Consider the following 17,583-nt stretch of genomic DNA (forward strand, 5'->3'; position numbering starts at 1 on the left):
GCAAGGTCTCTCACCATACCTGTTTTCTCTGCATACTTTTCACTCCAGAAGACATAGCTGTGCCCTACAATCCACACTGTGAACATCTTCAAAGGAGAACTGGATGCACTCAGGAGGTGTAATTCAGTAGAATGGTAAAAAGAAATGAAAGACAGTTTGGAAATGGAGGCATACATATTTTTTTCATAAAAAAAAGAACTGATTGGCTGTTTCATACCATTCTAGAATAAAAACTAGGCTGTATGTGTAAATTAATAGAAGCATGTTTTGTATTGGTACAGAAAAATGTGTTACCAAAGAACAGTACTATGGATTTGCTGTTAGGTTTGAAAAGTCAAGCACTCTTGCTCTGTGGAATTGAAACATTGTTTGGTGAACTTCTGACCTAACTCCACACAGCAGTGTTCCATGAGCTGTTGCTATGGTAGCAGGCAGAAGTCAAGTTGGGGGAAGGGTACTAGGCAGAAGTCAAGCTGGGGGAAGGGTACTTTTGGAAAAGGGTTGGTTTTCAACCAATAGAAATGTGTGATTACATTTGAAAAAAAGGGGGAAGCACTGAGATTTGAAACTTACATGTATATGTGTGGAAAAAGAGAGGGAAACTTTGCCATTATCTGGTTCTGCTGAGAGGAGAGAGGTGTAAAGAACAGAGATCCTGGCTCTGATAATCTGCTGTTTGAGTGCCACATTTCTTTCACAGCTAACTAATTTTAAAGGTGAGTTTAGAGTTTGAGAGGGGATGTATATGGTAAATTAAGAAATTAATAATAGAAATGGAATTCCTTTTGTTGAAGTTGTGTTTATTATTTTCTGTTTTGGGAGACATTTAAATGTGAGGAACATGTAAAATAATATGGACTATGTTTTCACCATAAATTAAGGTGTACTGGTAAAAATAAAGAATACTTTAAGGGTTTGAGGTTGGACTCAGTAATGCAAATACATTCAGCATCACTAAGGCTGGTTGCCCTTGTTTGAGTGTAGGCAGTTACCCAGGTTACACATGGTGCTGGTCTGAAAAAGCAGTTTGGACATGTGCTTTTTTAAGAATCTGAAAAGTGGTTTCAAAATGTGACAGACTGTAAAAGTGTTTATCACTTGCCAAAAAAAAGAGTAGTAAGTGTGCTTTAAAAATGGCAAAGAAATTTCGTTTTGTGACTAATGTGAAAACATGACTCTGTGTGCATATAGGAATTACAGGCAGAGATTTATTGCGTATTGCTCTGGTGATTTCACAGTTGCATTAGATGGAAAGGGGGAGCCATTTTTTGGTGCAGAAGCAGACTCTTAGCACACACCCAGCTGCTTACCCTGTGGAATCATGCACAGTATTCACAAGCGAGTGGGGTTTGAGGTTTCAGTCAGTAATGCAAATACATTCAGCATCACTAAGGCTGGTTGCCCTTGCTGGAGTGTAGTCAGTCACCCAGGTTACACATGGTGCTGGTCTGAAAAAGCAGTTTGGACATGTGCTTTTTTAAGAATCTAAAAAGTGGATTCAAAATGTGTCAGTCTGTAAAAGTACTTTTCACTTGCCTAAAAAGTAGTAGAAAGTATGCTTTGCAATTGGCAAAGAAATTTCGTTTTCTGCCTAATTTCAAAGCATGACTTTGTGTGCACACAGGAATTATTTTTAGAAATTTAATTTGTGAAGGTGTTATTGTGATTTTCATTTATAGGAAAGGGGTTTATAGTATTTTAAGATTTCTAAAGAACATAAAAAATGTAGTAATATATTTAAATAAAATAAAGGAATTTTTTTTTTAGTTTTTTTCAGGTATTGCTGAAGAGCAGTGAACAAAATTTAAGATGCCTACAAAATCCAGAGTAAAGAAAGACCACAAAAAAAACCTATATTTGAAGACAACTGGAGGACCTAAGTTAGTTGGAGATGCTCATGTTGGGAAAAAGAAAAAATCTTCTGGTAAGCAAACAAAAGATTTTTTAAAGAACATATTCAAAAAAAGGAAAAATGTACAAAATGTCTGTACTGGAAAAAATGTTTTCAATAGAAAAGGAGAGGAAAAAATTGAGCATTTAGTTAATGCAAATATACCTTCTGCAACTAAAAAGATAAACTTAAACAGAAAAACAGCGTTTAAAGAGATACGTAGAAAAATGTTTCAGAGAAGAGTTATGTCCAATTTGATAAAGGATGTGAAGAAATATAAGCAAAAGGCAAAGTTTTATAAGAGAAAAAAAGAAATTGAAGCCATTGCAGCAAAGGCATTAGAATTAAAAAGGAAACTATTCATTTTAATTTTGAATAGGATGCGTACATTAGATAAAATGGTTAATGTACTGAAATCACAAAGCAAAAGGAAAAGAGTAGTGAACAGAACAAACTTTTGTAAAGTGTTTTTAGGAAAATGGATGCATAGTTCAAGTAGTGAACCTTTTTTTAACGAAGAGAGCTATTTTCAAAGTAATAGTTTGCTGCATGCAGTTGACACCAGAGGTCGTGCTTACGAAGTGAAAAATGGTTGCATAATGGAGAAAGAGATAATGGTTCCAAGAGATGAGGTACAAGTGATGGCGGATGAGGCTATGGGGAGACGTCCTAAAGCCCCAGTGTACACTTGGAATTGTAGTAGTATTTGCACTGTGCGTCAGGAATCTATTGATAAATTTCGTGAGTTTCTAACAGAATATAGTAAAAAAAAGTGTAAAACAGAAGATTAAGGTGCTTCAAAGTCTGGATCCATGCAGAGTGAGAGAGAATACTGGTTTGCAGGGTCATTCTCTGGCTTGTCTATCTAGAAAAGTGTGTAATAGTGTTTTCCATCATTTTAGGATGCTGGCTGTTCATCATACTGAAATGAGAAAGTTTGTGAGACGGTTGTATTTTGCTAAAAGTCCAGCAATAAAGTTAGATGAATTGAAAAGGGCTCTGTTCCGTGGATCGGTATCAGATGTAGAGAAGGTTGTTGATGAAATTCAGTTTTGTTACTTTGGTCCTGAACAAAACAGTGCAGAAAAGGACACAGTAAATGAGGAAGAAGTGGAAGAGAATGTAGAACCCTCTGTAAGTAAGACATTTAATGATCACATAACAAAATTTGCAATAATCTCTAATGAAAGACCAAATATTACTTGTATTTGTTGCCGCAGAACTCATTATAGAAAACAAACCAGGTATGTTGATCTCTATAGAAAAAGTGAAAATGAAGATAATTATAAGTGGAAGGATTTTGCCACATATATATTTCTTGAAAATTGTTTTGAATTTGGTGAAGTTCAGCGTATTTGTAAATACTGTTATAATAAGTTAGAAGAAAATAGAATGCCGACCAGAGCTGTACATAATAATTTAGAATTGGATGCAATTCCTGCTGAACTTTCTGAATTAAATACATATGAGTCTATACTCATTCAATGTGTTCATCCGTTCCAGACCATAGTACGTATGGAGCCCAAAACTGGTAAATTACCTCCTTCAGATTTACTGAGAGGTTTAAAAGGTAGAGTGGTGTATTTGCCCTTGGATTTGAAAAAAAATATGGAAACTATTGATGCGGATACTTTGGAAACTGAACCATTAATTATTCTGGTTAATGGTGTACCTACAAAGAATAAGAAGATTTGGCAGGAGCTGGTAGATGTACGGAAAGTACAAAGAGCAAATTTGTATTTGAAAAGGAATAACAAATGGTATGAATCAATTTATATAGAAGAAGAAGAAGAAGAAGAAGAAGAAGAAGATTTACAAGAAGACACAGAAACACCAACTGGACAAATTGAAAAAGTGGACAAGTCAAAGGAAGAAGAAATTTATGAACATTTTAGCATACATCCTCTTCATTCAAAAGAAGTTATGGCAGACAATATTGATCTGTTTCAGATGAAGAAAGCAAAAGGAACTCCCGTGAGTGTATGGGAGGAGAGCTTGGAAGCTCGATGTTTTCCCCAGCTGTTTCCTACAGGAAAAGGAGGATGATACGATGAACGTCCGGAACAGATTCCAGCTTCTGAGTATCGGACTACAAGACTATATGCTGAAGATCCCAGATTTCGACAAAGTATTCCTTATTTGTTCCATCTTTTATTTGAAAGCGACTTGTCTGCACTGTCTTATGCAGTAAATCACATTTTAAAAAGTGGAGTACATTTACAAAATGTGTCTGCTAAGGATTTTATGGAGAAAGTGCAGCACCGAGATGATCATTTGGAAACACAACTGATCAATCTGATGGCTTGTCAGCGTGGGACAAATGAATATTGGTACCGACGTCATGGTGAATTAAAATGCATGTTACGGAATTTAGGAACACCAACATGGTTCGTTACCCTAAGCTGTACTGAGTACGCTTGGGATGATTTACTGGATTTTCTACGAGAGGCAAATTCAAACATTAAAAACATTGAATACAAGACAGCAGGAGAACTGTGCTCATTGGATCCGGTTAATGTTTGCAGATATTTCAATCATAGATTTGAGGCTATGATGTCGTTCATCTGCAATAAAAAAAATCCACCTCTAGGAGAAGTAGTGGATTTCTTTTGGAGAAAAGAGTACCAGGCAAGAGGTGCTCCTCATATTCATATGTGGTTGTGGATCAAGGATGCCCCAAAGTTTGGAACAGATGCTGATGAAGCAGTGTTATCTTACATTGAAGAATATGCAACATGTGCTATACCAAAAAGCACAGAAGATAAAAAGTTAAAGGAGCAAGTTTTACGTTTCCAAAGTCATCGGTGTGGAAAATACTGTCGACGGAAATACAAGAGCAAAGATAAATACTACACTAAATGTCGATTTGTATTTCCTAGACCTGTTCTTTCAAATGGAAGAGTAAACAGTTTTATGTCATCTGTGAGACATACTATCACAAGAAAATCACCTAAGAATACCTACAACCTTAAAAGAAAAGAAGAATCAAAAAATATAAATGACTACAACCCAGTCATTTTATCCATGTGGAATGCTAACATGGATATACAGTATGTAGCTGACAATTCCATTGCTGTTGCTCGATATGTAACGTCTTACATTACGAAATCAGAAAAAACAGAATTGAAGGAAATGTGGGAAGAGATTTCTCACGAGAAGACTGTCAGTAAGAAGCTGTACAGTTTCAGTTTGAAGATGTTATCGCATCGAGAAATTGGATCCTACGAATGTTCAGATAGGTTATCTACTGCAAGTCTCTACTCGAAATCAAGAAGAATAATTTGGGCAAGTTTAGGCCTTGCAGCAATGAGAAATCGGGTACTGAAATCTGTTGGAGAAATTGAATATTTGGCCGAGAATGACCCAGAAAGTACAGATATTTTGAAATCAAACATGTTGGACACATATTATCCCAAGAGAAGTCATCATCTGGAGAACATGTGTCTCTATGAAGTGCTGCAGAACTACATTTATTCACGGAAAGCCACAGAAGACATCAACAATGGAAAATATAAAGTTATTGGTGAGGAAGGATGTTTGGTGAAGCAAACAAAAGGAAGTTTGATAAATCACAGGAAGCTGAGTTGCGACACTACTGACAAAAAGGAATTTTACTACTTGGCTCTTTTACAGCTGTTTAAACCATGGCGTACAGAGGATGAACTACTGGGAGAATTTCAAAGCTATGAAGATTCTTTTAATGCTTGCAAAGACAGCATACAATGCAGTACATTCTCAACTTATCTGCAAATATTAAATGAAGAAATTGAACAGGAAACTACAATTGCAGCAGAAATAGCTAGAGACAGTTCTCAGGACAGCCAAAGTTCAGGAACACTCAGTCAAGATCCCCTAGGACAACCAATCGTTGAAAATGAAGCATCAATAGCCATGAATGAAGTGGAAACAGCTATGAATCAAGCTCAAGAAGAATTTATAGACTTACAAAATTTGGAAAGACAACTGAACGAAGAGCAGCAACAAATTTATGAAGAGATCAGAAACAAAATTGATCACGGATTTCTACATGAAAAAAAAGAGTGCTCATGCACATCATTTCATCCAATCAGGATGTATGTAAGCGGACAAGCTGGAACTGGAAAACGTTTCCTTATAAAAGTCATCAGAAGCTACCTACAGCAAAAAACGGATTCTACTTTGTCTTGTGTGGTTACTGCTCCAACTGGGTTAGCAGCATATAACATAAAAGGAATCACTTTACATCGTTTGCTAATGTTACCAGTGGAGCATGAGAACAAAATACAATACAACAAGCTAACTGGAGAAGTATGCTTGGAAGTTTCAAGAGTATTGAAGAAGATGCAAGTTCTCATTATTGATGAGGTGAGCATGGTATCAAACTTAATGCTTGCCTTTGTGCATTTAAGAATGCAGCAAATTCTGAAGACAGACTATGACGTGTTATTTGGAGGAAAACACGTCATAGTTTTTGGAGATCTTTTGCAACTTACTCCAGTTAAAGGACAACCAGTGTTTAATACTGTGACACATGAAGACACAAAGAAGTCATTGGGAAGCATCGGTAATGCAAATATTTGGTCCTTCTTTGAGTACAAGGAACTTACTACTAATATGAGGCAAGCAAACGATGAAGAATATGGAAGTATTCTGAAAGATATCAGAATTGGACTACTCACTGAAGCTGGCAAAAAAGCATTACAGAGTCGGCTGCTACATAATTTATTTCCAAAGGAAGAAATAGTTGCAGAGAAGATATACAAGAACATTGCAGAAAAGAAAAGTGTCATCTGCTTAATGTCAACTCTACGTGAATGCTCAATATTCAATGAGGAGCTTTTGAAATTGGAAAAGGAAGATATCAGGAAATTGGAAGCAGTGGACAAAATTGAGGATGGAATAATTACTGTCACATTAACAGGCACACTGAAAAATAAATTGGATTCACTAGAGAAGAACATTTCCAAAACAGCTGGATTAGAAAAAAATCTATATGTTTGCATGAACTGTAGAGTATTTTTAAGGAGAAATTTGGATGTTGAAAAGGTTTAGTTAATGGAGCTATGGGAAGAGTTGTGGGTTTTATTAATTATCAGAAAAAAGATGGAATTGAATGTTTAAAAATAAAATTTGATCAGATAGAAGAAGTTAAAGACATTTGTTGTTGTTCAGTTCGTTTCATGCTTGTGAAAGATTTATATGTACGTAGGAAGCAGTTTCCGTTTTCTCTAGCATATGCTGTAACTATTCACAAGTCTCAAGGATTGACTGTAGATTGTGCATTTGTGAACATTGGTTCAACTGTGTTCAAAGAAGGCATGGCATATGTTGCTTTGTCACGAGTGAAAACATTATCAGGTTTATTCATGATAGACTTTGATGACTCAAAAGTTAGTGCTGATGCAAATTGTGTAAAGGAGTATAATAGATTAAGAAGAAGCTATGCTCCTCATTTAGGTCAGTATCCTGTGTTGGAGAAACGTGTAGTTTCTCGTAAAAGGAGAAATGAGAATATCTGTAATGAAGATGTAGAGAGGAGGAAAAAAAAGAGGAGTGATGTAATTGCAAGCAAAAAGAAAAAGGAAAATGAAGAACAGGTTGTAGGATGTCATTTTGAAAATAGCTCTGGTGTCAACTGCTACGCTAATGTAGTGCTGAATGTTGCATTTTATCTGGAAAGTGTGCAAGAGCAGATAATAGTAAATCAGGGAAAAAGATTCTGTTCTGAGTTGAGTCTCCTTTTTCAAAAGCTGAGTAATGATAAAACTCAAATAGAAAGTGCTACTGAAATTAGAAAACTTTTAGATGTATGTTCAGGACGAACACAGTTTTCTCAAAATGTACAGCAAGACGCACAGGAATTCTTGATGTTTTTTCTTCAGGTACTGGAAGAAGAAGGGGTTCCCATTAAAAATGTATTTGGTCTCTCTTATAAATGGGAACATAGTTGTGAAAACTGTTATAATATATGTGGCTCTAATGTTGATTCTGAAAGGTTTATTTATTTAACATTGCCAGAAAGTAAAACAGTCACTTTTGCTAAATTAGTTAAAGATGCTAATCATAGCATGGAATGCAGTGAGTGTCAATCTGACATGTTTTCAACGTTAATTTTAAAGGAATACGGACAGTATGTAATTTTAATGATGCAACGCTGTAAAGCTGATGGTTCAAAATTAGATACTTTAATAAAGAAGTTTACAGGACAGCAATTATCAATTTCAGGAAAAACTTTTGTAACAGTTGCAATAATTTTCCATGATGGACCTACTGTAACTTCTGGACATTACACAGTTTATCTTAAATGTGAAAAAGGCTGGACACTGTGTAATGATTCCCAATTGATTTTTAAGCAACGTTTGCCTTTTGATTTAGCAAATTCCTATCTAATCTTCCTGAAACCTAAATTTTAGAGAGATTTGGCAACATCTGGACAAAACAATTTTACCATTTTATTGGATTACCAGTGGAATTTTCAAAAAAAATGATTTTACAAATTACCATTTGGCCTAATGGAAAGGTAACCAATTGTAATGTGGACTTTTTCAATTTTAAATGAAACTTTGGAAAACCAAAAATTTTGAAAAAAATCGGTAACATCTGCACAATTTAAATTTTAGAATGTTCTTGGATTGCCATTGGAAATTTATTCAAAAAAGATTTTTAAAATTACTATTTGGCCATGCGGAAAGGTAAACAATTCTATTGTGGACTTATTTAATTATTAATAAATCTTTCGGAAACCAAAATGTTACAGAGAATCGGTGAGATCTGTACAATTTAAACTTTAGATTTTTATTGGATTAACATTGGAAATTTAATCAAAAAAGAATTTTAAAATTACTATTTGGCCTAAAGGAAATGGAACCAGATGTATTGTGGAGTTATGTGAGATATATTTTTGTGATTATACTTCTGAAACAAAAATATCAGACGGTATTTTAAAGAAATAAGTATTGATATTAGATGATATTTTTTAAGAATATTATGCATTTCTATAAAGTTATGTTTATGCAAAAAGAGATTGTGGGCTTTTTTAAAACAATCTTTGAGATTGTTAATTTTTTTTTTGCCCGCTGTTAAATGATGAATGCAATTGCTTTCACAATTTATAGTGAAATGCAATATATTCTGAAAACAGCAAAAAAAAGGCAAAAAATTTTTGGGAAAAATATGTAAATATGTGTACTGTATTATAAAATGTTTTATTACATATTAATACTTTTTTCTTTTTTTTCAGATTGAGATAGAAAATTTTCGAAAACTAGAACCATTTTTAAAGCAATTAAAAAGAATTTTAAATGAATAAATATTTTTTTGAGTGGGTATGGTAAGTCAAAAATATCATGGTCCCTTTTTTCCACTTCTCCACAATCACATTTTCAGTTTTTCATTATAGTCTCTCAAGGACCTTGTAATGTGATAATTGTTTCTTAGTGTTTTTTAAAAAAAAAAAAAAAAAATTACGCGTACCGTACGCGTACGGTAAAAAAAAAAACAAAAAAAAGTTTTAAAAACATATATAAAAAATAGATGAAAGGTAAGGTTGGCTCTTAAAAGAGCCGTTGTGTTCATGCAGGGACAGAGGAAAGAAAGAATGGGAATATTAGACGGTACGACAAGTGTGCTGATCTATTTTATTGTTCACTAGGGAAATACTGGTCTCCCTATAACAAATTAGATCATGACAAGTGGCGCACCGTATTTCAACCCTCAGAAACCGAGGGTTAATTTCCTGAGGAGAAGAAAAAGGAGATGCTCCCCCACAGATGAAGGGCTCACCTGACCTGCAGAAGAAGGACTCGGCACTGCAGATGATGGTCCAGGCTGAGCTGCTGTGGATGTGCTTGGTTGATTTACTGAAGGGTTACCTTCAGTAAGTCGAGCATGTGTCCTTCTGTGTACATCCTTAAGGTGTCTCAACATGGTGTGATTCCCGAAGGAATACTTCCTGTCGGGATTCCCTCTTGAAAGTACATGGCCACACAGCTTACAAGTCACTAAGGGTGCATTTACCTTTTGCTGGAAAAGAAAAATACTCCCATATGAAAGAGGTCTTTTGTTTCCTCGCTCTCTGCCTCAAGGTAGTGCTGCTCTAGCCTCACTCTCAGAAGGGCTCTGCTGTTCTGCCATCGTATCACAAAGACAACCCAGCTCCTTCTCCTAAGGGATCACAAGCAGAAATGAGGGGAATGGGTGTGGTGTACGAGAGTTCTAGAACTGAAAGTAGTTTCAACCAATCAAAAGTTGTGTTTCATGATCACATGACCCACCGTACGCTTACGGTGCGCTTACGGTGCACTTACGGCAAAAGTACGCATGCGCGTAAAAAAGACACGCGCACGCGCGCATGCGCAAAACAGGCACGCCCCTTCACTTCCGCGTAACGTGCGCGTGCAGCGTACGCGTTACGCGCTGTGCGCGCGTGACGTGCGTCTACGCAAATTGCGTAAATGAACGCAAACAGCGTAGAAATCTAACGTAATTACAGCAAGACGTGCGCTTACCGTACGCGCACGGTAAAAAAAAAAAAAGGAAAAAAAAAAAATGTAATACTAATAAATTTTACCTGTTTATTTTAAAAAAATGGTAAAATAAAAACATATTGTAGAATTTTTAAAATGTAACCATAGTCTTTAAAAAAGGATAGACAATTAAAATAAAAATATGTAAAAAAAAAAAGAAGAAAAAAAAAAAATTAGCATTTAAAAAACCTTGCAAATTCACTGAAAAAACCATGGGTTTCACTCACGTTATAGTTAGGAATTAGCATTTAAAAAACCTTAGAAATTCAATGAAAAAACCAAAGGTTTCACACATGTTATAGTTAGCTGGACATTTCACTCGTAAAAAACCATTGAAATTCCCCCGTTATAGTTAGTTCAGCTAACTATAACTCGCGCGCCCGCAATGCACTACTGATGACGTCACATATTACATCACTCATGACATGGTCAGTGACATCACTCATGACATCACTGATGACATCTCAAATGACATCACTGATGACATCATCCTTGTGACAGAGTGGTAGACCTCCTCTCACCCTAATATAACCTTTGATACAAACATTCAAAAAAAAGAGACTGAAATTTTCAAAAAAATGGACATACCAATACCAGTTACAACAACCTATTCAGTAATTCTAAGATCCACATACACATCCACTCATCCACCAACAGTCCTATACAGTCACTCATACATGTACTCACACATCATATGTACTCATACACCTAAACATCCTGTAACACAATGCCACTCATCCATAGAGTTACTCACACATAGTCACTCATGCTAATAAAGAATCAAACATCCATTTACTTGCATATACAGTTATACACACACCACCACACTTACTTTTACAGAAACTTACACATACTTAGTCTTTTAAACAATCACTTATAGAAACACATACTTATTCATACAGGAACTCTTCCAATCTCTCACTCTCACATATACTCACTTATAAACACCAATAGTCACATATACTAGTTTAAAACATATGTAGTTACTTATGAAGACACTATTGAGACAGTCATTCACTCACTAACACACCCATGCACACACTCATCTACCCATACAGTCCTGCACACATGCTGTCTTCAACACATACAAACAGTGAGTCACTCATTCATGCATCTATGCACTACGTAATACCCCCCACCGCACCATGAAGACACTCAGACACTCATACTGAGACTCAAAAAACCAAATAATAACCTATATAAACACCCATGTAGCTACTCACCAACCCATGCAGACACTTATACACAAAGTGAGAGACTGATACAGGTATTTACACATTTAAACATTACTCACTTAGCCATGTATTCAAAAAGATACACTTAATCAGTCAGTAATACAATCAATTTTTCAAAAACAAATCATCAATTTAGACACTTATATACTCATTTATTCTTCCATCGACCTTGAGATATACATATATTAAACATATTTAATTTTCAGAAAAACACACATTCACTGGATGATGTCATCAGTGATGTCATTTGAGATGTCATCAGTGATGTCATGAGTGATGTCACTGACCATGTCATGAGTGATGTAATATGTGACGTCATCAGTAGTGCATTGCGGGCGCGCGAGTTATAGTTAGCTGAACTAACTATAACGGGGGAATTTCAATGGTTTTTTACGAGTGAAATGTCCAGCTAACTATAACATGTGTGAAACCTTTGGTTTTTTCATTGAATATATATATATATATATAGACACACACACACATATACACACACAGTGTATTGCTCTGTAATTTATGGTTTTTGTTATAGTGTTAGTCCTTGACGAAACAACGCTCGCTGGACTTTCAACTTCCATGTAATTGTGCTGACCGTGTTACAATCAGACTCAACTTTCACACCACTTCTCAGAAGCTAAGTAAAATGCCGGTGCAATGCCGGTGCTCATGTAAAGTGTTCCAATGCCCCTTCGGCCGAGTTCGCTCCATATACAACTGCAAAAAATAAATAAATAAACACATACATCTTGACTGCGTGACCAAGTGACCCAGAGAGTATATATAGACTTTGCAGGCCCAGTTGCCTGTCACAGAGGCATTCGCGTCACTGCAGCCAAGATGTTTTCTCTGCTGGAGTGGCAGGAAGCTACTAAGCAAGCTCTAGAAAGAATCAATTGTGCACTCCGATTGAAACATTAGCTTCCTATCTGATTTAATACAGTAGCCAGGTGGCGCCATATGCATAGCTTTATAAGGCCATTGCTGAGTCACTATTGACAGACTGTTGAAGATGTGGCCTCGGACATGAAAGATCTACAGTTCAGAAGAACGCATGACGCTGCTGCATTTATATGCACCTGGCTTGCACCTACATGGTGTTGCACTTCATTACCTGGGCTAGAGGGGGGAAGGCCGTCCACGTAAATGTAACCGAGCAGGGCCCTAGACAGAAACCGGCATTAAAACAATGAAACAAGCATTTGCAATGCAATATGTGTCGCATTTGCGAGAGTTTACGCTATTGGCATTCTAAATGACAATGCCTTTTATTTATCTGTTTTGATAATTAACACATAAATAAAAGGCAGTCATTTACAATGCCAATAGCTTAAACTCTTGTAAAAGCCAGGCCTAGTTCATTTCAAAGGAGCGTCCGCCATTGTCCCGGGCTACTTGGAAAGTAAAAGCGCATGGAGCGCTGAATGTTGCTGGAAAGGATGTTTTGTCTGCAGAAGGAGAAACTCATTAAAGAAAATAGTGCTTACAGACTAAATAATACATACTGTGTAACAACAGAAGTAAAAGAGCCAGTCCTCATGGGAGGTTACAAATGAAGACAAGGCGGTACTAAAGAGGGACTAACAAGGCAATTAACAAACCAGAAGCCAGCATTTACAAAGGATAATGACGCAAGCCAATGAAAAATATAGGCGGAGCTTCAAGTCCATACTCAAATACAGCATGCGTAGCAGAGCAGTATTTGTGCTGGCCAGGCTCCACCTAAAGAAACTGGGAAGAGATGTTGAGGTGAAAATGTAGTAAAAGCTCTAGAACTTGATACGGGAGGAAAACATTTCATTTTGAAAGCGGAAAATGTTGTTCCCTATGGATCGTATCACAAACCCCGAACGCAGTCACCTAAGAAAGTATAAAAATGTGGACTTCTATGGACGCTTATTACCTAGAAAACGCTAGGATCCTCGTTTGCCTTGGTCACATGCAACAGGCAGCTTTGGCATTTGAACCAATCAATTAATGGGGTGGTATTTTACTAGTGCTGATTGATTCGCAAGGCAAACAGAAATACCATCCTCCATCGTGAGGATACAAAAGCAGACCAACACCAGTTGCACCCAAGGGGCTTTGAATGCTATTGCACTCTAAGCAGTTAAAGATTTTTGGATATCTTGCACCATAAAAAAGAAAGAGGCCGATGAGACTGAACCAATATATTCTGGCAGCAATGTTTATACGAGGCTTTCCAGTGTCTCGCATTTCTAGTGGGCTTGAAAGACGAAATTCAAAATGAGAAAAACTTGCAAGCTCAAAAAGTGCAGTAACGAAATTTAAAAAGGGCATTGCGTGCCATTGGGCGCTATTAGCCATTCATCAATATTAATATCCCTACTTGGTGCTGGAGGCCAAGTGTATTTCTAAATTTAAAAAAATGTTGAGGTTCCCGAGCTGTTGTGACTTTCCTGCATACTCCACCATACAGCACGAAGAAGACTTGTTTGTGAGCTTGGCTTTCACCATCTGCAGTGTGATTCATCCTGTCAGGCTGACAGGATGTTTTAATTTTTAAAAGCCAGCGTATTCCTTGCTGACAGTGGCAGAAAGGCCTATGCCGGCTTTTAAAAATTAAAACCCTGAATTCCTATTGCAGTGAGCATATCCATATGTATGCTGACTTTTCACTTTGTGGAAAGAAATGTCTTTCCTTCATAGACTCTCCTATGTGTTCAAGCTGAGAATGTATTTTTCCATCTCACGGTGACCCTAGCACACACTTCTGGATTCTTTCGCTGAATTTAATTTCAACTAGTTTTCATAGTTCTCAGACTGCGTTTGCTTTCGTAATTCTATGTTCGTCTGCGTGTTTTCAAAATTCTGTTGTTCCGATGAAGGTCTGAAGCCTTTGGGAAAATTGGCCCGAAATGTCAACTTTTTGAATGAGTGCATTTTCATCGGAATGGGTTACATTTAATTAATAACTAACTCCAATCACTTTATTTGTTTTTTGGATCTGTGCATATTTAAAACAGAGTGGGCACATTTCTTTTCTCTTCACACACACCAGTATATGGAACATTTTAAAAGTGCTAAATACACACGGTAACATAATGTGATTATATATTTCAGTACTGACTTTCAAGCCTCTGTCCTTCCTAGAATTACAAAAAAAATGCCTAAGCAATAGATGTGTAATCTACACAAGATTGTGAAAACTGTATTCACGCAAATGTAAAAACTTTGGGGCTGATTATGATGGCGGTGAACCCGATATCATACTGAGGTTTTCTTCCTGCCAGATTACTATGGCGGCCGGAAACGTGGTGGTCTGAAAGATCGACCACCACAGTTCCGACAGGAGGTCCTTTTCCGACCACCTGTCGGAGCAGCCGCATTGCCTAGAATGGCAGCGGTGCCTATCAGGCACTGCCGGTCATATTAGGATGGTCCATCCCCGCCGGCCTTTCCATAGCGGTTCATCCACCATGGAAAGTCTGGCAGGGATGGACATTGGGCACTTTGGTTTTACACTTGAGGGGCACCACATGGTGCCTGCCACGAAGTGCAGGGAAATGCAAAGCCTGCATTTTTTCCATTGTGGCGGGCGCTACAACCAGCAGCACCCGCCGCAATGGAAAACATGTACAATGCGACTGCCACAGTGGTGGTCGCATTGTAATTTGGCCTGTGGGACCCCCGACACTATGTCGGCACTCCCCATCTCCGTTAGGGTGCCACCTAATCAGGCCCTTAATTCTTGTCTGTATCGTGTTCATATCTTACTATGTAATGGAGTGTTAGCAATAACATACATAACCCAGAACATATCAACACTTATAATCAATTATGAATGTGATTTTATATTAGTCTGAGAATTCCTGGAACACTGAACTTTCTTGCTAAATTTAATGGATGATGTAGGCCTAGACTTCAAAGGGCCCTGGGCTATACCTTGCATATGTTCCAATACTGTAACGCAGATTATTTTACTTTTGTTTTTAAGAATAATGAAGCAAGTATTGTACATATGAATGATATCTTCCTCTCAAGGAAGTTCTGTGCTTAATCAGGGGGAAGTTCCTGGCACCTGCACAGTAAATTACGTTCTTGCTGAAAGTAACAAGTTTATGTCACATGACAATTTCATTGACTGGTATTGAGAGAAAATGTATAAATATGTTTTTGGTTGATTTTATATGAATTCTAGATCTTATCTCAAACTAATCATGTGCTAGCGAGAACTCTGCTCAGTCGAAGGGACAACTGTGTTTGATCACTTGCTGTGCTGCTTGCTATTTGTGCACACACACACAAAAAACAACAATGACATTTCAAACATAAAAAACAGGAAAAATCTTATAGCTGGAAAACAAGATTAAGAAAAGAACGAAAATGGTTACCTTGTGAAGCAGACATTGAAACAGAAGGCAACTGGAGTGATGAAAAACCAATGTTTCCGTTGAGCAGCTGCCCGTTTGTGCCAGAATTAGGAAGCTGAAGGATACCGTACTGATTAATTTGCAGTGGAGTCGTGAATGTAACAACAGACCCGCCATCTTGCGAGGCAACTGTCTCTATGGTTTCAGTTTTAACTTCACTACGTGGTATTAACCCTGGAAACGTGGTTGGGGTGGTGGGACTGTAGACTGTTGAACTGGACATAGCAGTCTGAAAAAGTTTGAAGTCCTTCACATCCTCTGTTGACGTCAGGGTACCGTTGCATGATACTTCATTATTTGAAGTACTGGAAGTTGTTTTTGGTTGATTCAAAATCACAGACTGCGACTGTCCGATGTTAAGGCCATTCACAATCACTCCGTTGGGTCCCTGGATAAAAGAACTGCCATTGAGGAACAAAGGTGATGAACTGAGAGAGATCTTAGCATTGCCAATTTGCTGCATGTATAGTGCTTCTGCGTTTCCGGAGAGACAGAGGTTGGACACCCCATCGGAAGACATAGATAGAGGATGAGGCGATAAATCGTCATGTCCCTTACTGGATTCATCTTCAGTGCTATGATTACCATCAGACTCGCTGGAGGAAAAAAAAAAGGAACCTCTATTAACAAGACCTACGAATTCGAATTTACAAGTTAAAGTAATGGTTTTGTAGTGCAGTTATATACATAGCAGTAGTAGTTATACCTGGAAAAGTAATAAATGGTTCTATAAATGCCATAATTTAAATATGCTCACTGTACCATAGAATTCAAGGTGTATGCTACTGAAGAGTCTGGGGTTGCTTGTGTTTGCGTTTAGAGGGGGCCTGGCTGTTTGGGCTGGACTGTTCCTATTGGCCAGTTTACATAGGGCTTGTGCTTATCTGTGGCTCCATAGTGGGCAAAAAATCTAAAGACTGGATTGTAGCCCAGATTAATTGCCAATGGCCAAGATTAATTCAAGCAATACACCCATGTTCTAGCTTTCAGTTTGTGTTTTCCGAATTTAAATCTGGGGATACCTTTCAAATTTCACCATAATCTGATGCTACATGGAAGTTACAACTTTAAAGATGAAAAATAATTCTATTGCCTTTGACCAATGTATGCAAAGAACTAATCCTAGGGTTAACCTCATTAATAAATTCCCTTTTTTGATGGGTAATGTAGGGATTGTGTATTCTAATACACAAATCTCACGTGATCCTCATTACGTTATTTAGACAGAGCTCTTTAAACAGGGGTCAGGTGAATTTCAGGTTCAAAACATGTTATGCAATAGATTATGGTAAATGTGATGTTGTATACTCGTTTTTTAATGCAAAATCGATTTATTTTACAAGTACGACTCTGGATATATTTTCCTAATTTAATTGAGTTAAGTAGCAATGATAACAATGAAATGAATGAGTTATGAATGTGTAAATCTGCCTTTATAGATGTTTGTATGCTTGTTTTGAATGAAACCCTTGTTTGCCTTTTCTATTGTTGCTGTATACTTCGACCCAGGCACACAAGGGGTATTGGTTGCCCTTTATTTTGCTTACCATCGTGGAGACAGAAGC

The 17,583-nt window shown here is 37.1% G+C and overlaps 1 protein-coding gene across 2 annotated transcripts in view; it reads right to left on the reverse strand.

Moving 5' to 3' along the window:
• Positions 1–17,583, reverse strand: part of LOC146798850 (homeobox protein SIX4-like) — a 142,133-nt gene that overhangs the window by 117,539 nt on the left and 7,011 nt on the right. For both annotated transcript variants that reach the window (XM_085626175.1, XM_085626174.1), the window contains exon 2: positions 15,980–16,614. In XM_085626175.1, the coding sequence (XP_085482301.1) occupies positions 15,980–16,614 (635 nt within the window). The remainder of the gene's footprint in view (positions 1–15,979; positions 16,615–17,583) is intronic.

Source organism: Triturus cristatus, chromosome 9 (assembly GCF_964204655.1).
Source record: "Triturus cristatus chromosome 9, aTriCri1.1, whole genome shotgun sequence".
In the NCBI taxonomy this organism is placed as follows: domain Eukaryota; kingdom Metazoa; phylum Chordata; class Amphibia; order Caudata; family Salamandridae; genus Triturus; species Triturus cristatus.